This window comes from Rhinolophus ferrumequinum, chromosome 22 (assembly GCF_004115265.2).
Source record: "Rhinolophus ferrumequinum isolate MPI-CBG mRhiFer1 chromosome 22, mRhiFer1_v1.p, whole genome shotgun sequence".
NCBI classification, from domain to species: domain Eukaryota; kingdom Metazoa; phylum Chordata; class Mammalia; order Chiroptera; family Rhinolophidae; genus Rhinolophus; species Rhinolophus ferrumequinum.
Genome location: NC_046305.1, coordinates 24915359 through 24936896, shown reverse-complemented (window position 1 = coordinate 24936896; position 21538 = coordinate 24915359). Strand labels below are relative to the sequence as shown.

Sequence of the window (21538 nt, the reverse complement as noted above, 5' to 3'; positions counted from 1 at the left end):
TTTTGATGACCTCCTGTGAAGCAGTCCAGCCACTGGATTGCTGATAACCTCACCCATTGCCGGCCTCCCGCATCTGACAAGGTCCTAGAGAACAGTGATTCTGAATCCTGCCAGTCCTTTTCCCCCGGCAGTTGTTCGCATCCACTGTACCATTCCACATGTTCTGCAGGGAGTCTCTTAGGGACATGGGGCACATACCGGAATCTTCAGTAGAGGAGAGAACCATTGAGTTAGCGAGGGACCAGCTTGGTAATTTGGATTTGGATCTGGATGTGGGATACACTAGAAATAAACCCTTCCCAATTCTGAAGAACAGCTAGCTACTCGAGTCTCAGGCCTCTGGTTCAGCACAGAGGGTTTTTGACATCTTCTCAGGCTCTGGCAGAATCAGGTGCTGGAGACTTCCTGTTGATGCCCCTGAGGGAGGCAGAACTCCTTAGCAGAGCTCACAGTTCTCCAGGCTGGGGGTGGCATGGGGTGGGAGCGGGTGTATCTAGAGCTGGCCCAGCCTTCATTGCCTGGACAGATAGAGACCAGTGAGGGCTCATCGGGCGCAGTGTCTCACTGAAGGCCCGAGGTTGGAGGTGTGGCTGGAGCAGTTGCTGGCTGAAAAGAGGGAGTTCCCAGAATGAATAAGTACCCGGTAATAAAGTCAGACCGCATCCAGGGGAAGCCTGAGCAGAAGCTGAATAGCATGCTGACCTTTTTCAGAATAAATCTTGAATGTAATAATAGAGGAGGACATTATGAAAATGGAAAACAATTGCATTAGCTATTCCAGAAAGAAATTCACCGGCTTGATGGAATACAAAAGCTAATCGGTTGCCTATTTTTTAAATAAGGCTAGATAGAGCTCAGACTGGAATATCCCTAATAATTTGATGATTTTGCTAGGCAAGACGGTGCCCACTGCACAATGCCTGTGTCTTCTAACCCTGTTTTTACCAGGGCAGCCTGAGGGTCTCCGTCTGCTCTGTCAGCCTGGTGCATGGGAGCTGTATGTAACTGCAGAGCGGAGTGTTCTCAAGGCAGGGTGGAGTTGATGGCTAAGGTCTGGGGCGGGGGTGGTAATAGGGTCAGTAGGATTTCAGCAGAGCTGGAGAGAGAGAAGTGGGCAAGACCTTCATGGAGGCACTTCTCTGCCTTTCCTTGCCTCCTGAATGACCATCCTGGTGGTCATTCTCTTCTCCCTGCGCCAACTTTCTAGAAGGGCTCTGATGCCCAGAAGAGCAGGTGGCAATTTGTGGAACTTCTGTTCTTGCTCTTGGCTGTGCCTCCTCTGATTGTGTTCTGGGCATTCATGCGAGTGCTTGCCAGCTTGTCCCCTTTCCCTTCTCCTCAGTTTATCACAGTTCAGTGAAGAGAACATGATGGACCCCTACAACCTCGCCATCTGCTTTGGGCCCTCGCTGATGTCAGTGCCTGAGGGCCATGACCAGGTGTCCTGCCAAGCCCACGTGAACGAGCTGATCAAAACCATCATCATCCAGCATGAGAACATCTTCCCAAACTCCAGGGAGCTGGAGGGCCCGGTCTACAGCAGAGGAGGAAGCACGGAGGATTACTGGTAGGGGACTCAGGGCTGGAGGAGGGGAGGGCGTCCCCAACTCACCCAGCGGGGCCAGAGGGCAACACCTAGATTCTCCCACTCCCAGGTGCTTCAAGTTGCCAGGATCTTGGGACAGTGTAGGCAGGGCCCCACCTTGACCTGCCCTACAGATTGTGTGCCACTTCCTGCCACCTCCCTCGCTTTATGAGTTCTGAGTGGTGAGGAAACTTTCTGAAAGATAAGAACAGCAATAATAGTAAAGTTAATCCCCAGGGAAGGAAATGCTGTAAAGCTGCGCACGGAACTGCTGTTCATCACTCACGAGCGTCTCTCAGGCTCCTGCTCTATGCTGTGCGTTGGGAGGAAAACAATCCTGGTTCCTGGAGAATTTCTTTGGGAAGAGTTTAGATATGAGGCATCATTTCCTGACTGTGGGTTTGTAAGGTGGTCGTTTAGAATGATTTCAGAAAGCCGTGAAGAGAAAGAGGGGTAAGCTCCATTTTCGGCATGTTGGCACAGTTCCACCGTGAAGTGGGATTAAATTCTGTGATGTGAGGTTTGTCATGCCCCAGCCTAGGAGCAGATCTGACGGGATCCTAAGGCACACAGACCCTTCCGCCAGCAAATAACGAATCACTATTTCCATTTTACAGATACAGTCAGTCACTGCAATGCAGAGAGCCCGGTGACAATCTTTCAGGCCACCCCAATGGTGGGAATTCCAACCCTGATCTCTTCTCTTTTAGGACAGGGCACTGTTCACTACCCTACAGTGCCCCCAGGGTACCACATACACTGTTGTTTTCCCACTAAACACAAGACAGTTGCCTCTCTCTTTTATTCCCTAACATGTCTTATCTTCTCCTCTGCCCTCTCCCTGCTTCCCCTAAATAGTGTTTCAGCCTGGGCTGAAAGCATAGTCCAAATCAGATTTCATCTGAATTCGACATCTGGAACCAATTCAGCTGGTCCCATTGCTATCAACTGAGGTAGGGAGGACAGGGGAGTTGTTTACTTAATTAGAGGCCAATCGGTCCGTGCTTCTTCCTGGTCCCCACAGAAGGAGCATCCTGCCCCAGGAGTGAAGGATATGTCTGTGAACATCAAAATATCCCTGACATCCCTGGGTCCAGTCTTCTCCACTGTCCCGCAGATCCCAGCGTCTGGGTCAGAACTGGAGAAACCTAGGCTTGCCAGCTTGGAGAGAAAGCTTTTTGTCACTGACAGATGGTTGGTGGGGACCTGGGAGGTTGTTCAGTCTCGGCCTGCTGGCTGGGCAGCTCCAGGGAGCTGTTCTGTGCGTGTGACTTAGAGAGTTGGTTTCCCCCTCGCGTATGTGTTGAAAAGCTGTGGAGCAGTGTTCCCAATTCCTGCTTTACCTTCCCTCTAAAGTCTGCCCTCACTTCTCAAATATCAAACCGCTGCCCGCTCTGGACTGACCCCAGGCCACAGAGCCCCCCACAGCCCCAGGAGGGCTGGGGGAGGGGTGGCTCCGGGAGCATGAACCGGAGGGCAGCTTCCTCCAGTTCTCTCCAAGGTGCTCTCCTCTGCCCCTCATTGTTTGTTGTACACCCGACATTTATTAGCCGCCTCTGGAAAAACCACAAGATGAGTCAGGGATGTAACTACCACAGACTGGGTGGGAGGCCCGGGCCTCAGGCCAGAAGCACCCGAGGGTCAAGACTAAATGACTCTGGGGTTAGAGGGACCGTCTGACCTCTGGATTCACACCCACTGAGAAGGCTCCCAGCCTTTCCTCTTCTTTGGGAAGAGAGAGAAGTGCCAGTGCAGTGAGCTAAGATCGATGAAGGAGGTGAAGGAGGAGTGGCAAAAGGGGTGCTAGAGCCCCAGAATCTTGGAGAATGGCCAGGAGACCAGAACACTAGGAAGAGGGAGCACCAGGCCACTTGGCCTCTCTGCAGCTGTGAGAGGAGAGGCCAGTCTCCTTTCACCACGCTTACCAGTCTTGAGACTGGAACCAGGTTTTCTAGGGATGCCTGCCAGGTGGCATGCTGGGCTGCTTCTGAGACTGCAGGTGTTGGTGGGCCTAGGGGTTGCTACAGTATGGGTGTGGAATGAGAGAAGCGCAGGATTTTAAGACTAGAGGGGACCTTTGAAAAGCATCATCTTGCTTTTACTTTAGAGCAGTGGTTTTCAAAGTGGGGTCCCCGGACCAACAGCACCTGTATCACGTAGGACTGGTTAGAAATGCAAACAGACCTAGCGAATCAGAAACTCTGGGGAACGAGGCAGTCTGATTTTAACAAGCCATCCTGGCCTGCCTGAAGTTTGAGAACCAGCCCTTAGTGGATGGCCACATAGATGGGCTTGGAGCCCTGGGGGAAAGTGAGCCTTTGCCTTATGCACCCCTGGGGCTCTGAGGGTTTCCAGAATGTCACCAAATACATCAGAGGGTGTTTAGGCCCAGAAAACAGTGAGAAATCATGCCCAGCTTTTTTGACAAAGAAGAATCCCTGTTAACATCTTCCCAGAATGTTCTCTGGAGTCTAAGAACCTCCTTGGAATGGACTTGCTGCACATGGGGTGAGTTCTGAAGTGGTCCCCTGGTCTTTGAGGGACTTTGAGGGACTGAAGGACCCATCCCATGAAGAGGGAGAGGCTATAGGTTCAAAGGTAGAAACCTGAGGCTGGATGGTAGAAACCTGAGAGAGTGATGGTACATAGAAGTACGGGGAAAGGCTCATTCGTTACTAGCAACTGCCAGAGGAAAACCTTTAGAAATGAACAGGGTTTGTTTGGTTTTTCTTACCTTTCAGAAAGTAAGAACTTCCTGGTCCCCACTCATCGCCATGCACTCTGAAGTCCACAAGCCAGGAGGTCAGGAGGCGAAACCACTTACCTACTAAGTGCCCTGGCCATTCTTGATTCCCAACCCTGGATAACTTTAGACTCCATTAGTTTTTTCAAGAATTTGACCCGGCGTCCATCCCTTGTCCTCTTGCAGAGTCTCGCCCACAGCAGACTCTTCTTCCCCTGCTCTTGTTTCCCCTTCCCCACCCCCATTTCTAGGACTCACCTCCCACTTTCTCACAAGTACACAGACTAAATCACAAAGCAGCATAGAGACATCAAGAAAAGTAAGAAAGAAGGAAAGGCACTATGCTTATTAATCACCCCCGCTTGTTTCATTGAATCCTCACACAATTCCGTGAGGTATGCAGACCATTACCCTCAATTTATAGATTTGGTAGCTAAGGCTTAAAGAGATTAACTTGCTCACGATCACACAGCTACCAAGTGATAGCTGGCTTTTGGATCCAGTTGTATCTGATACTAGAGCCTAGTGTATTTCTTCCATCATGCTCCCTCCGGGAACTAATTCACCTAGAGAAACAGCCCTTGAGGAGTTGAGTGGTTCCATATTTTTGAAAAGATTTATGAGTTCAAAGGGGGTTCCCTTTGTCTCAAGATATTCTAAGTAGTCTCAAATAGTTTTTGTCACAGGAATTAGACTAGAGAACCTCGGGAGTTCATTATTAGCATTTGTCTCTAGTGTGCAATCAGAACATAGCGAGCATAAGATAGATTCCATGGCCTTGCTCTGAGGAAGAAGACAAGAATTTTGGAAGCCAGCGCTGAGGTCCTAGTTACTCGTGCTTCTTTTGCAGTGACAGCCCTCACGGAGAGACTACCTCGGCTGAAGACTCCACCCAGGATGTGGCCACAGAGCACCACACAAGCGATGACGGTACGAGGTCCTGCTTGGGGTCCGTGGGGCCGCCCGTGTGAAGGCCATCCGTGCTCCCGATGAGCCTCCCTGCCCAGCAGTCTCCTGAGGACAGGCAGGGAGCCCTCCTTTAGTTCTTCCCCTTTCTCAAAGAGGCTGCCCACCTTCTTACACAGAACTGTCCCTGGATTAAACCAGAGGCGAAGAGCTAGACCTTTCATAGCCCTTCAACCTTTTGCCCCAAAACCCTGTCCTTCACCCACCTCCCAGCTCCTTGTCTCACTGGTGTGACATCAGTTCCTGTCACAGACTGCTGCCAGGTAGCTAGAGACCAAAGTGAAGGAGAGCTCATTTGGAAATCAGTAAGCCTGGGGATAGAGAAGCTGGGTGCCAAGGACCCAACAGAAGCAAGCCAGAGGGGAGTGGAAATCAGGGCACGGAAACCACACACTTTCACGCCTGCCGACTGGAAAAAATGACCCTTTCCAGAGTGCAGACATGCAAGTGCGGCGTGGCCTGATGGGTGCGTATCAAGAGGTGGAATGCACAGCTGTCATCTGCGGCCCCTCAGCAGTGCCCATGATTTATTAGGAGCTGTCCCGCCAGCAGTACATTTCCCCCTCCTTCTGACAGTTCCACACCCCATTTCTGGATCACTTGGGCTCTGGAAGTCTGAGCAACTGACAAGAGGCCTCAGAATTTTCTGGGCATGAGAACGAAATGGCACAGTCTGCAGAGCTTTCCCTGTTCTCTGTCTTGCTGTGAATTCCACAATCCCCAGCCACCTTTTATAGGAGAAAAAATTAGGGCTGCTTGTTTGGATCCTGAAGTCAGATGGATCGGTGTGATAATTTGCCACATTATGGGAGGGGAGTAGGTGAACTAGAGAAGTTCACATTTGGTTAGAGCCTACCATGTGCCCAGCACTCTAGAGGCTTTATGTGTCTTACCTCCTAATCCCTGGTGAAATAGCTAAAGCTGCTATTTTATAATTGAGAAAGCTGTGGTCAGAGAGGTCACGTACCATACCTGAGGCTGTACAGAACCGAGACTGGGATACGCAGATAGGCCGTCTCTGGTCTGCCACCTGTGTGGTGAGATCTCAGCCCTGCCCGTTCGGAGCAGACTCTAGCCAGGGCTCTCGAGGCATGGTCTTGTTTATAAGTAGCTGTTCTCTTCACTACTCAGAATATCTGACTTAGACCTCAGGTTCCAGGTTTCTGGGGGCCTTCCTTTTGCTCTCTGATGCCTACCTGCAGCCCAGAACAGATAACGATAATGGTGACGAGAAGCAGAATGGCTAACACATACGTAGCATTTACTATGGGCCAGGCACTGTTATAAGCACTTTTACACATTGTTATTAATCCGAACAAACAAACAAAAAAACCAAACTCTTAGATAGAGACAACAGAATGGTTGTTACCAGAGGGGAAGAGGAGTGGGGGGGGCGGGCAAAGAAGGTCAAAGGGGTCAAATATATGGTGATGGAAAGGGCTAGACTTCCGGTAGGGTGCACACAGCGTATACAGATGTCGTTTTATAAAGTTGTACACCTGAAAGATATTATTAACCAATGTTACCCCAATAAATTTAATTTTAAAAAATTATTAATTCATTCCTTGTAACTTCATGAAAAAAGCACAGGGATCAGTTTTCTAGACGAGGAGATAGAAGTTCACAGAAAAGTAAAAATAAATTGCATTTGCAAACCCTTTATAATTTTTCAAATCATTTTAATGCACATTTTTCCATATATTGTCCACAAAATACATTTCCCTATTTTGCTCCTTGGAAAGTTAATTGGGCAAGTTATATTTCTCTTTATAGAGACTAAAAGCTCATGTTCTACTAGGGGAATGGATAGCATAAATTATTTAAAATATAATATGATAACTGTTCTGTAATTAATGGAGTTATTTTATAATCAAAAAAAAAATAATGCTTACAAATACAGTATGGCAAGTTCAAGGGTAGAGGTTGGCCTAAAGAGCTCAGGAAACACCAAAGAAGTTACTAGAGGAAGCAGGTGATGTTTGAGTTGTGATTTTATGTGTTTCATCAAGTAGATGAGAGAGACAGGGATTCCTGGTGAGGGAAACAGTCTGAGCAAAGGCAAGAAAGGGTATACAGGTGCTTTCAGGATAATGGCACAGTCTCCACGGAGTTACCTGCTTTATACATTATCCATGGCCTATTCACATAAAGTTCGCTTCCCACCACTGCAAGTTCAGCTGACTGGGCTTTTCCTCTCAGTTTCCTGAGTCTGTGAGTCCCAACAACATGTGTTTCCTTCTTCCCCCCGCTCTCAGAGTGCGAGCCTATCGAGGCCATTGCCAAGTTTGACTACGTGGGCCGCACAGCCCGAGAGCTGTCCTTTAAGAAGGGGGCGTCCCTGCTGCTTTACCAACGGGCTTCCGACGACTGGTGGGAAGGCCGGCACAATGGCATCGACGGACTCATCCCCCATCAGTACATCGTGGTCCAAGACACGTACGTTGGGCCCCCTGCACCTTCAGGGGTCTCTGTAGGAGAGAGGCTTTATTTCAGGAACCATAGGAGGATGAGGGAGACCAACCCCAGGGGGCACCAGCATGGTCATGAATTCACACAGTTCCTGGATAGCCCCCCAGACTCAGTGGAGAATTGTTTTTTAATTGTTCCACACTCTTTTCTCCTGTAAAATCAATCCTCCACTGCCCTCCCACACCCGGCCCCGACCCACCCCCCATACCCCTACCCGTCATTAGAAACTTGCCAGCTAGTGCTCATCCACACTTATGCCTGATGAGTGATAATGAGGGGTTATTATTTGACCACTTACATTTCCTTTCTGGAAAGATATGGGTGGGAAAACATTTTGACTTCTCTTCCTTTTTTTTAAACAACTATGTCCACCCCCACCTGTTGAGCCACTGATGGCGTTTTTTCCACTTAAATGAAAATGATGAGTTAGTTCCTTTTCGAAGACAAATGTAGCTTTAAGCCTTGTAGAAATGACCCAGTTTATCTAACCCCGATGAGGTAGATTTAGGGAAAGATGAGAGAGGAGGGGAAAGAATGTGAGGGAATAAAGAGAATGTGAGCTGGTCCCAGGAGACTCCATCAGATGGGGTGTTGGTTGATTCCCTCTCTTTGAAGCAATGGCTTGCAGCAGGAAGGCTTTTCCCCATGGCCCCCAAGCCAGCCTCCCTGCCCCTTTGCCCGGCTTCTGGCCTTAACTCCCTCCCCTTGGATACGATGCTGTCAGTGTTTTTAGTCCTTCCCTTAATATTATTTTTTAAAGGTTGATATCCTGAATGAGTCTGCACCCTCCCAGCCTCTCCCCAGCTCGTTCTGCGGGGAAATCCTCCCTCTGTTGATAACATCGCAAACCTGGTGGCCATCTGTGCGTGGACAGGACCCTCCCAAATTTAGCATTATGACTTCACTACAGGACTGAGAGAAGATGAATTGTGGGGGAGAAGGGGCTGCCTTTGTCATCAGTAGCCAGAGGGGCCAGGAGAGCAGTGGAGAGACCGGGGACCAGCCGGGACGCTCTAAGCGGGGCTGGATACGCTACGACAGAGTGTTGCGGGGTCCTACCTCAACGTCGGCATCTGCAGAGCCACCGCAGAGCGGACTGTCCTTACCCAGCAGTGCTCAGGACCTCAGCAAATAAACCGCAACCTGTACTGGCTTCCTCTCTCTCCGGGAGGTGGCCCCAGCACAGCGGCGTGGGGTGGAAGGCAGGTGCCGTGAACCCAGGTGTCCCTTAGTCCAGCTCTCCGGAGTTGCTGAGGACCCCGCAGAACTCAGTGGGACTATTTATTTTTATTTAAACAACCCTCCCAAGACCCTTAGGTTTCCTCGCCTCTGCTCACAGAACTAGCCCAGCCAGGCGCTGCTGCTGCCTCAGAGCCATTGTGGGGTCGTGTGTGTGTTGGGGGGCCATCTTGCTGATTTAACACTGCTTTTTGTGTTGTTTTCCCTGCCTGCCTGCCCCTTTTCCCCCAGCGAGGACGGTGTCGTGGAGAGGTCCAGCCCCAAGTCTGAGATTGAGGTCATTTCTGAGCCACCTGAAGAAAAGGTGACAGCCAGAGTGGGGGCCAGCTGTCCCAGTGGGGGTCATGTAGCCGATATTTATCTTGCAAACATCAACAAGTAAGCTCTGCTTTTCATTTTCTGCTCCTCTGAATGACTTGCTTCACCCAGCCTCACCCTCTGGCCTGAAGCCCCTTTCCATTCCTGTGCTGCACAGAGGGCGCCCCCCACCCCCCGCCAGCCTAACAGTTTGCATGTGCTCCTTGCTGCTCCAAGGCAGACAGGGCTGAGGAAGCTCCGCAGACCTCTTGAGGTCCAGGGGCCCAGCTAGCTGCCCTCGTGCCATAGAAGGGAGCTCACTGTGTTCCCGCAGTGCCTCAGCTCTGACCTTCCTGGCCGTCTGACTGCTACAACTTTGGCCAAAGCTTTGGTCACTTAAGGCAACTTGCTTTTGTACTGTTTCTCAGAGGTGCCTTCTCTTTTCCAATTCTTACTTAAATAATTGTCTGTGATGTCTTCTTTGGCCCTTGTCTGCCAGAAGATCCGAAGTCTTGTGTGTCTTCTACTAGGCTTACGTTACCCCAGATGGGTTTATTTAGATGTCATGTGTCTGTTTCTCCCCCTGTCCCGCATTCACTCCTGTGGAGGAAAGGAGACCACTATGCCCCCTGAGCTCTTTGTCCTGAGCTCTTTATTCATTGTCTAACTCCTAGCTCCCTTTCTGTCTGCCCTTTAACACCAGTAAAAATAATTTCCCATTTTCCCCTATTGCTTTAGCCCTGTGTATTATCCTTCCCTATTAGTCCCTTTGCAGATTCCCACTCCTGTCCAGCAGGCTCTTAACTCTGCCCCCAGCTTTCACTGTGGCTGTTAGCAACATCTTTGGGGTTTTAACTCCACCCACATCCGATCTGGCTGCCTAGAGGGATCCCACGCCTGCGTGCTGCTGCCTCCCCTCGAGACATTCAGGTTATTGGAGAACTAATCTCATCTCAAGGGGCCAGACACCAAGTCCCAAAGCCTACAGACCTCTTTCCGCCAGACCCTGAAACTTGGCCCAGTGCCAGCAGCATGACAAGCCGCAGGGCATTCCTGATGAATATGGATTGGAAATGATGTACAGTTTTTATTCCCCTCTGGCTTTGGAGGAGTGAAACGATTTGCACATTGAGAACCTGTTAACCATAGCCTCTGGACACTGAAACTGGACGGAGAATAAAAGATGCTTCTTGTTTTTAAACTGCACCAGGTCGCCCCGATCTCTTGGCTTTTTTCCAACCAGACGGTAGCAGGGGGAGTGGTTGGGGCACGTGGCTTTTCTCCATCTCTTTCGCCCTCAAGTTAGTAAAGTAGCTTATTCAGCTCACTTAGTCGATGTAGTTATAATCGAAGTCAGATCAGTAAAAATGATTGAGGATTTTATTTCCCTCCAGCATAGTGCCTCGCTGGGAGGGCAAGCTAGTAAAAAGTGACTGTGGACTAATCATATTTTTTTTCCTTATTTGCAAGTCTATGTTAATTATAAGCCTGTGATCATAAGGTTATAAGCCTGTAATTAACCCAGAAACCAAGGCAGGATTGGTGGAGGGAGAGTAATTAGGTAGGTACACGTTTTTAAGCCATCATATTATTTGATGCCATTTGTACAAAGGAGTTATAGGGAACCATAGCTGAAACAGTCAAAAGATGAACGAACATCTCGTAGAAAGTCAAGGAGGTTCTCTTGAGCTCCTTGCTTGGTGGTGTCAGGATGGGGTGTTTGGAGGACCTGGGCTACCCGGACACCAGCTGGTTAATGGTGAGCAGCAGCCCCCGGCCGGGCATGTCACACCCTTAGGAGTGACTGCCTTCCAGCCTCAACTCCTGCCCCGGCCCCTCACTTTCCTGAGTGCCCCGGGTTCTCTCTCATCCCTGGACCTTCACACCTGCTGTCTCTCCCCCTAATTACCTTCTCTCCCTTCAAGACTTAGTCCGAAGACTTACCTCTTTCTGACACCCTCGCATTCCACAGGGCTGAGTTATGTGCCCTTATTCTGTCTTCCCAAAGCCTTTTGAGTATCTCTTAGGACCCAAGCTGCACTCAGATCCCCAACCAGGCTGAGATCTTTGAAACCAGGAACTCTGTCTTCCTCTCTTTGCATCCCCGGGGCCTGGCCCTGAACCTGGCACACACCAGGCCACTCCACAGATCTCAGCAGCTTTCGCCTTGCGAGTCAGCCATCCTCAAGTGGACAAAGGAAGTCAGCGGAGTAATTGGGGTGTGGTATTTCAATTTAATTTCGCACATTTATTAAGCACCTACTGTTATGCCAAGCACTGATGCTGGTTGTTCAGAGAGGAATAAGATGGCCCCTGGCCTCAGAGCTCAGTCTGACAGGGTAAATGCTGTATAGACAGGTAACTAAAAAGCAGTGCCATAGATGCTCTGACGGAACAGAAGAGGGAGTGATCGATTCTGCCCCCCGTTGGACTTTGGATACCAGGGAAGACTTAGCACAGGGAGAGTCCCTTTAGCTGGGCCCTCCCTGTAAGACACAGAGAACATCATTTTCCACTCAAGAATGGCTGGCACCCACGGCTAAACTGCTGAGCAGGCAGCTTCATGGAGTAGCTACTACATTCCAGGTCACGGACCAGGCCCCAGGGACATACGTGGGGAAGACCTAAGCAGGGAAGAGGGCCGGGCTGACTTGGGACGCGGGCCCAGCCTCACACACTAGCTCGTCTTCAGGTCCTCCGACCCCTATCCTTCTTCCATCCTCAGCTCCCACCTCAACCCAGTCGCCTTTCATAGATTCAAGATCAGAGCTGCTCAGCTGTCATCCCAGACCAGAAGTTTTATTGCTTCTTAGAGTAGGTCCTTTAGAATCTGATTCCGAAAGAAAATGAAATTATTCAGCAGTAGGCAACACCCATACAACTAGGACTCTGCCAAACCGTTTTGTATGAGAGCCTAGTGGTCTGAAACAGATTGACTCAGAGCCAGGGTTCAACCCAGTGCTGGGTGACTTAGGGTCATATAGATGGATTTTTCACCCTAAGAAAATGTACAAACTTGGCCCTAACTATGCAACATTGCAGCTTCTTGAAAAATATTCTGTTCCATGTCTGCAAAAAAAGCAACAAACAGCCTCTTGCCAAAGCCCAAAATGATTACAGCCTTGTAGTTGGACTAAGAAACAGGCTAAAATTTGGAAACGTCAACTGTCCTCTTACCAGCAATTCCTCAATCCTTGGTGATGGTGAGACTTTTTCTCCTACCTGGGGCCTGGTTTCTGTTCAAAGCAGGTAATAGAGGGGCCTTTCCATGAATCTCTCTCCCATTAGAAACTTCCGCTTAATCAGACATTTTTCCTGACAGCACCTTACATCTTGAGAACTCAAAGCCCACAACTACCAAGTAAGTATCCATTTCTCCTTTACCCAGGTGGGGGTGGCAGGGGAACAGAGACATGGAGAAAGCAAAGGAGAGAGCCTGCTGTGTGTCTCTCTCCTTCCAGAAGTTCCTGGGTGCCAACATCTGCCCCTCTTTCACTCATGCTAGCTTCCTTGGAACTGGGGCTCCCTGGTCACACTGCCCTCTCTGTTTGTGATTGAAGGCAAAGGAAACGGCCAGAATCTGGGAGCATCCGGAAAACATTTCGGAGCGACAGCCATGGGCTGAGCAGTTCCCTGACTGACTCCACCTCCCCAGGGGTGGGGGCTAGCTGCCGCCCATCTTCCCAGCCTATCATGAGCCAGAGTCTCCCCAAGGAAGGGCCAGATAAGTGTTCCATCAGTGGGCATGGGAGCCTCAACTCCATCAGCCGCCACTCGTCCCTGAAGAATCGACTGGACAGTCCACAGATCCGGAAGACAGTGACAGCCGGAAGGTCAAAAAGCTTCAATAACCATCGGCCCGTGGATCCTGAGGTCATCGCACAGGTAACTGAGGGCTCCTGGACAAACAGCTGGCATGAGTCTCCACTTGTCACTACTGCTCAGTGCAGCCCATGCTCATAGGGACAGAACTTGAAACGGAATGTTGCTTTGTACATTGTATACTGAGTTCAGGGACTATTGGACATCTGGACCTGATAAGACAGCTTTCCAAGACATGTGCCGACCTCTCTCTCCCCAAAAAGAACTTGAAGACAGAATAAAAAAAATTCCAACTTCTTGCACATATATGGGCTATTTGCAAGGCTGTTGTCATCTTTTTAAATCAGTCACAGATAGAGTATTTTGATAGTCTGTTCAGCCCATGTTGCAAGTCTTGAGACCCTGATAGACTTTGGGAAGCTGCCCGAGCATTGAGGCTCAGATGTAATTCTGGCCACATTTTTATGGTGGCCCCACCATCCCACATTTTTGTGGTGTCCCCACCATCCCATTTCCTGAGGCTAATATCTGGTCCCTCATAGTAGATGGATGGTCAGTCAACTATCTGCTTCTGGTCTTGAAGGCCCCAAAATACTCTGCCCCGAGGGATGCAGGTACTAGAAGGTTTCCAGCCCCCGTCTTCAGATGCACTGGAGATGAGCTCCATGGTTACAGGGATCTTCTTTCCATGTATACACCACACTGACGAGTCTCTGTTTTCCATGAAATATTAGAGATCCAACCCCACCTCTAAAACTCCGACTACCAGGCTCGCTCCAAGCAGCTCACTCAGACGTCTCTCCCAACTCTATAATTTTCGTTAGACCAGGTAGGAACTGAGGGCTCATTGTTGCCCTCTTCTGTCTCAACTCAGTTGAGATTCTCTTCACCCCATCTTCCAGGGGACAATAGAGGCTGGGTGTGGTCTCTATTGGCTTAGTTGTGGTGCTCTGCTTAGGGAAGGTGTACCTGGCAAGCTCAGTATTAAGCTCGGGGCCTGAGATGCCTTGCTTTGCTAGCGTCTATTCTGTGCCTCTACTTAAGCTCTTGGCTGCAGTCTGCGTTACACCAGGGGAATCCTCCTATCTCCCTCGTTGGTCAGGTGTTACTAGGAAGGGCAGAATAGGAACACAGCTGGGACAGACTCTAGCTGCAGAACGGGACTGTGGAGGGCGATGGAGTTCTTCCTGGGCATCTTAAGGTTTGAGACCATTATAGGGATGACAGAAATTGAATCACTGTCAACAGAACCCGTGGGTCACCCTGGAGGACCAAGATATCTTATGCAAGGGCCTTTGCTTGGAGCATACAATCTTTCAATGTGAGCCTGATATCAAGGGAGAAGCCCTATGGTGGTTTGTGGGGAGTGCCAGACACATATGTGTGGGGAGGAAGGGAGGGAGGGAGCTGGGACTTCTCCCTGGGAGGCAGCTGGCTTCATATTCTAAGGGTCTTTGGTTCTGCCTTGAGCCCCTGAGCTAGGATTGCAATTTTCTAAGATCTGCTGTGTTCCACTGTGACTTTCAGGTGATTCACCTATGTGGGCTCTGGCGCCCCCTCCTGGTCACTCTTTGGTTCCCCTCTCTTGGTGATGGGTAGAAGGAAATGGTTTTACCAAGTTGGGTGGGGGGTGGGGCAGGGAGGTGTCCTGATGAATCTTCAGGGCCAGGGGCTCTTGAGGAGGAAGGCCTAACCTTCTTAACCTTCAGTCTTGAAGTCCAAGAGAACAAAGATCCTACTTCATCTCTACCACTTAAAAACAAATGTTTATTATGTACAATTTCAAGCATATATAAAAGTAGAGAGAACTGGATAATGAATCCCATGTACTCACGACCAAACTCCTGGCCACTCTTAGTTCATCCACCTTTTCCCTCCCCATTGGATTATATAAATACTTCTCCATAGATGTTTCAGTGCATAACTCTAAAACCCGAGGACTCAAAAACATCTCAACACTCTTTCTAAAGGAAAAAAAATCTCTTGATAATGAAAATCCCTTTGTCCCCCTCCCCCCACATTCTGAACATTCATATGTTCAAGGATTTTGGCCAAGTAAAATAATCTGGACATCTCATTGCAGTGGTTTCTCCACGATTTTGCCTATGGTGTTGAAATAGGATCCTTGGGGACTTCTCCCTACATTTGCCTCACCTCCTCCTTTTTCCTGTTTTGCAGGATATTGAGGCAACTATGAACTCTGCCCTGAACGAGCTGCGAGAGCTGGAACGGCAGAGCACCGTCAAGCACACCCCTGACGTGGTTCTGGACACCTTGGAGCCCCTCAAAACCTCCCCAGTGGTGGCCCCCACATCGGAGCCCTCTAGCCCCCTGCACACCCAGCTCCTCAAGGACCCGGAGCCCACCTTCCAGCGTAGTGCCAGCACTGCTGGGGACATCGCCTGCGCCTTCCGGCCTGTGAAGTCTGTCAAGATGGCTGCCCCGGTCAAGCCGCCAGCCACACGGCCCAAGCCCACTGTCTTCCCCAAAACAAATGCCACTAGCCCTGGTGTCAACTCATCAGCTTCCCCACAATCCACTGACAAGTCTTGTACTGTCTGAAGGATATAATTTAATTGTTCTACACAAGGTGGCTGGAGGGACTGACTGTTATTAAAATCTTCCTATTTAACTAGCTTGGGGACTTCAGTTGAAAAATTAGATTCTAAGTTGTTCTTGCAGAAATTAGCCTTCCCATCACCCAAAACCTTGAGAATGAAGCCCTCATTATCACCCTGCCCTGCCCTTCCCGCTGCCCTCTGCTTCCCCCAGTTGTCGTAATCCAGCCAGCTACAGTACATACTGTTCTTAGGTTAGCCAGAGATAGATTTTTTTCATTATCAGGTCACTGTGAAATCTGGCCAGGCAAGTCATGAGGACATGGGCAGAAGTCTCAGTCCCCTCAGACATAGGGGATGCCTGACCAGATGTTGGCTACTGACATCTAGCTCTCAGTGGAATCTTGTTTTGGGTACTGATTATAGAGAATCATATGTAGTCCGTTTAGTCAGTTCTTCGTTTTGCGCGCGCACACACACACACACACACACACACCTTTCTAGTCTCTGGCATGTGTAGCCTCTCCTGGTCCTAGACAGTCTTTGTAAGTTATTGTGGCAGTTCACACAGGAGCCACCAGGGGTCCCTGTTTCCGTTACAAATCTTGTTCTGTCTGGGCCAGAGAACCTAACCTTTGAAATCTCTCCATCATAGGGAATTGAGCAGGATGGGACTCAATCCTGTAATCTGTTTGGGGGTTGGGGGCTTTCTCTCTGTCTTCTTTCTATTGGTGTGGATTGGTCATTGGTGTTTGCTTTTGCTCTTCTCCATCCTCTGGAACTATTACAACCCAATCTTATTATGGAACTTCTCAAGTTTTTCTGAATGTATAGACATTTCTCCGATTCCCGTCTTTGTCTCTGATGGACCGTTTCCCATTTAAGACATTTTCCTGTATTAGACAGCTTTATAGCTGGTTTTAGGGTAAAGAGTCTTAAGAGAGTTTTATTATGTTTATGGCAGGTTTGGAAAAGGTAAGAAATGGGTCCTTCCACTTGTTTGGTCCTTCCACTTAAGACATAAAATACATTATCCTATTAAAAGTTAAATTCAGCTTTGCTAACCCCAAAAGTATTCCCAAATGAAAGCTTATCCTAAGTTTATCCCCTAGTTTGGTTATTCTATAAGGTCTCTCTCATCAGGGACCAACAGGGGCTTGGGAGAGCCCTAGTTAGATTAAAGAGAGACATTTCTCCTTCAAATCTGTTTTCTTTTATCCAAATAAGGACAACTAAGAGAACCTTGACCCCATGGGCTCTGATGTTTTCCCAAAGGCCGGAATCGAGGAAAATTAAAAATTGAATATTTTGGCCTGTTTTCTGGTTCCCCTCCAAAAAGCAAAAACGATGCCCTTGTCTGCTGTAATCCAGTCTCCCAACGCAGTGCCCACTGCCCAGCTCCCCCGGCATCGTGTTGTCCCAGCAGGACCAGAGCTGGAGACAGTCACATCCCAGGCTCATGAGTCTCAGACGCCTAGTTGGGTTAAAGCTGAAACTCGTTCCTCTTGTCAGTTTTCTGGTTGTAAAGCTGCACGTTTAGCCTTGTTGTTTTCTGTAGTTTAGGAGAGATGGGTTGCCATTCAGATAGGAAAATCTGAGTTTTCTTGTCTTTAGCCTAGAAGATCCTTTTTGGACCAACATTTTGAAGTTGGTAATTGATAGTGGAAGTGGTAGGATTTTCCTCATTCTGTGTTAAGGAAAAGAGGGACTTTGCGGGAAATTACTAATTAGAACGGTAACCTGCAACACTAGGAAAACCATTCCAAGAGATGAAAGGGAGAAATGAAGAGCTCCTTCAATGAAGTGAGTCAACCTATGAGAGGCAACCCACGGTCCTCTGGATTCTTGGCTTTTGTTGCTCTGTTTAGTGGCCTGTCCTTGTCTGTCACCTGGACTTAGGCAGGTCTTGAGCCAACAGGGATTTTCATACCCAAGAATCTGTTTCCTTGCTGAAAATGGAATCCCACCCTACCCTGTACATTCCTTTTGATCCAACTAATCCAAACCGGTGCCCATACCGACCTTTTCTCCTCCCTCCAGCACACTCCTCTCTAAGAAAGGAGAAGCAACACTTTCTTAATGACAATGCTTTGGGCCTGTTCTGTTCCTGCCTTATTTCTCTTTCAGCCTGTACATGACTGTGTTCACCATCCCCTTGGGTCAGTGTCCATCTGCTGATTTGCTTCATGAACTGGACAGTGTGTGAATGGTCACCTACTCCCCCAGCTCCGGGAGCCTAGTTGTCTTCCTCTCTCTGGTGCTCCTAACACTTGTGAGATGGTCCTGTCGAGAGGTCTAGGAACCCATAGAAGGAGAGTCCTCCTCGGCAGAACTTATTGCAGTCAACTGGAATTGAGGTTGCACACTGTGATTTTTACACCGAAAAGCCAAAAGGAGCTGGCCACCACGGGCCTAGGGAGACCAGTCTTCCTCAAACATGCTCGCCTAAACCAGCATGATGCTGCAAAGAGCCCCACTCTGGCCCCTGGGGCAAGGATCCTTTTCCTGGTATAGACTCTGATGGGTCAGTCTGGGGAACAGAGGTGGGGTGGGGCTACCAGCATCCCAATTTGGAAAAAGAGTTGGTAGACAGCAGCCTGGAAACTGGAAACACTGGTCTCAGCCAACCTCCTCAGGGCACCCTGGTTTCTCCCCAAGGAGATGAGGAGAGATGATGCCAGCAACAGGATGAACAGACCACTGGAAGCGCTGGTGTGGATGTACTTTACGTTCAGAAGAGAAGTTAGATCTTCCAGGGAATTGCAATGTTGTGGCGTCTGACTTGTATGTCACGTTTGTGTACAATGGTATATTCTTTAAATAGTGTTGATAACTGGAATATTGTATGTATGCTTGGAGATGCTTTGTGTGAACCTAAGACTGTCGCTCAACAGATGTTGGATTGGGGAAAATCCAAAGCACAACTTCGAAATAAAATACGTTTTTAGGTTTCGATGCTGCAGTTTGTATCCCTTCTCCACTCCCTGAAATCTCCAGTCCATGAGTCCCACTGCGTAGGATGGATTATGATTTGTCCAGGGTAACAGAGGCTTCCCTGGCAACAGAAGAAGGCATTAGGTAACCGTGGGAGCCAGCCGCCTTCTCCGTCCCGCAACCAGACACAGCACAGGTACATTTATAATGTGGGTTTTCCCCCCCAAGCATTTCTATTTAGCCCATGTGCGGCTAAATAAGAGGTTGTGTACAAAGACTTCCAGCTCTCCACTGGGCAGTCTGTTACCATAAGAACCATTTCCTCCACAGAATCCACCTCCCCTGTTTTCAATGAGGATTGTCCTCATTTCCATCTCTAGTCAGATTTCCCTGCTTAGAGGAGTGGGGCCTGCGAAGTTGCTTGGAAGCTTTGCCAGCCACAACCAAAGATGAGTGAACCAAAGCCCGGAGTCATTCTGCCCTTGGCAGCCCCCTGCCTCTGAGAGAAAAGCTGACCCATCGGCTTGTGCTGTTGGTGTTGAGTACAGGGTGGGGGAGGGGAGCACAGAGAAATGCTTTCTATAGACTTTGATTCTAGCACATGGTAAGTTCAAGAGTGAAGTTATTCAAAGATAACAACTTGAATGCATCCTCGAGTCCCTAGGGCCCACACTTATTCTCAGTGGGCTCATTCTAATACCAGAAGTTCCTGCAGAGGGATGAGATCTCGTATCCAAGGGAGTGCCCAGTGTTCAGTGATAATACGGAGTCCTACCCCAGGCCCTCATCTGGACACTTTACATATCTAAGGTTTGTCATCTCCACCGGTTACTTGTGTATCTTATGCAGCTCTCATACCTTTCCACTCTGTCATCTTTTCCCCTCCCTCATTTTAATGGTAGAGCTACAGCTTGAGCTTCTCTTGCTGGTCCCTTGATCTTGACTGTCCTGCCACCTTGTGATGAGTTCCCACTCCTGAGTGTAGGTGACGAGCTATGACATAGAGTCTTTCTGAAGCTGTGAGCAAAGGAGCAAAGAATCTGATTTCCAGAGAATCCTAAGGCAAAAGTGGGCTATTTGGGGATCCTCTTAATTCCTGTCACATATCCTGATGGGAGCTTGATGGAAACAAGTGACAACACAATCAAAACACAGGCCCAGATTCCATCCAGATAGAAGCCAAAAAAAGGAGACGGTGGGGTATGAATTAGGAAATGGTCTTTATGATGAACTAATCTAAATATTTATATTCATAGGTATATGAAGTTCCTTTTACTCAGGAATTCGCAGCCCTGGCATATTACATATGCTAAAGACTCATTCATTGGTCAATCAACAAACTAAGCCTCACTGGGTGCCAAGCATTGTCATACAATATCGAACAGGAGAAATAGATAATGGAGCCCTCTAGTTTCAAGAAGAACAGATAAATAAGCAAAATAAGTGTTACTCTGAAAATGAAGCAATGTAGTAAGATAGTGCCTGGGTTGCTCAAGAACAGTCATTGTCGGGGTTATGAGTAAGACTTCTGACCCTCGGATACGTGCATGTGGAGTTTTAGGGACAGATTGTACCTGAAAACAAATTTGGGCGCCATCACCTTATAGATGTGTTCAAACTAAGACTCCCAGGAAGAACATATAAATGAAAAAAAGAGAAGGTATCAATAATTAGAAATCTGACAGAGAAGGAGCCAGCAAAGAAGACAGAGGAAGCGAGTGACAGAGGTAGGTGGCTGACAGCAGCATCACAGAAACCAAGAGAAGGAAATGTTTCAACAGGAGGGAGGAATCAGCTGTCAAACGCTGGTGGGGTGAAATGAGGCCAGCGAGGAAAGATAATCATTGGTGACCTGGACAAGGGCGTTTTCAATACAGAGAAAATGAGTCGGATTGGAGTGGGTTGGGTAGCAAATGGAACAGCAAGGGTCAGACACCCTTGGCAGTTCAGAGGTGTTGCTTTAAAATGGGGAGCATCAGAAGGGGTCAAGGGACCAGGTTTTTGTTTTAGAAATGGACAGCATTGGTGCATCTTTGCTCAAGGGCAGGACCCCTTCAAATGGAAGGAGTAAATATGCAGGAGAGGGTTGGCCAGGGCCAGAGAAAAAACACTTCCGTCTCACAGGAGGGGAGGCTCCCGTGATGCAAGGCAGGCAGTGGGTGTGGGGGTGAGAAGATGAGGGAGCTCCCTTTTGATTGCTTCTTTTGTTTCAGTGAAGTTTGAAGGCAAAGGCGTTAGCTGCGAGAGTGGGAGGGAATGGTGAGTAGGAGGTTTGAAGAGTTAAGAGAATGAGTGAAATGCTCACTTTCCAAGCCAAGAAAGACAGCAGCACATGGTGGCTCAGGCCAGTTTCCCTCAGTGGTGCTGCTCCCACAGCATCTTTTCCCACTGCATGGGGGAGTGGTGTCAGGTCTGGTTGCACTGTTTGTCCCTCCTTCCCCACCCAAAGCTCCTAGCCAGAGCTGACTGGTGAAGGTGGAAAGGAGCAGGGCTCTGAGACCTTGTCGCTCAGCCTTTCATAAATGACGGAGCAGGTGAGTGCACACTGCCCGCTGTATTGATTTACAATACTTCCCTCTTCCACAGACCCACCTGCCTTAGTCCTTTCCCTTCTCCTTTGAGGCCCCTGTCAAACAGGCTCAAGACATGTCGGGACAGAAAAGGCAACTTGTACTTATTCAGGGCCTACCAGGTAGCAGGCACTTCATCTCTGTTTCAGATGAACACAGAAATGTCCAGTGACTTCCTCAAGGTCATGCAGAGCAAGTGGTAGAGTCAGGACTCAAACGTCTGTGATGGCAAAGCTGCCGTCCCCTTCACTATATTCTCTGCCTCCCTTTGCAGAGGGCAGACCTGAGCTTTTCCCCTCAGAGCTGCCATAAAAGACCCCATCTCCCCACCTCTGGTCCTTTTCCTACCTCTGAA

General features: G+C 48.9%; 1 protein-coding gene across 5 annotated transcripts in view; it reads left to right on the top strand.

Moving 5' to 3' along the window:
• SRGAP2 (SLIT-ROBO Rho GTPase activating protein 2) overlaps window positions 1-18641 on the top strand; it is a 230777-nt gene extending 212136 nt beyond the window's left edge. For 2 of the 5 annotated variants that reach the window (XM_033092386.1, XM_033092385.1), the window contains exons 18-23: window positions 1343-1567; window positions 5179-5258; window positions 7550-7730; window positions 9234-9380; window positions 12860-13184; window positions 15300-18641. In XM_033092386.1, coding sequence (XP_032948277.1) covers window positions 1343-1567; window positions 5179-5258; window positions 7550-7730; window positions 9234-9380; window positions 12860-13184; window positions 15300-15683 — 1342 coding nt within the window. In that variant the 3' untranslated portion in view covers window positions 15684-18641. Of the gene's footprint in view, window positions 1-1342; window positions 1568-5178; window positions 5259-7549; window positions 7731-8523; window positions 10506-12859; window positions 13185-15299 lie in introns of those variants that run through there. The other 3 variants (XM_033092389.1, XM_033092388.1, XM_033092387.1) reach the window with 2 other exon arrangements.
• The last annotated feature ends 2897 nt before the right edge of the window (window positions 18642-21538 follow it).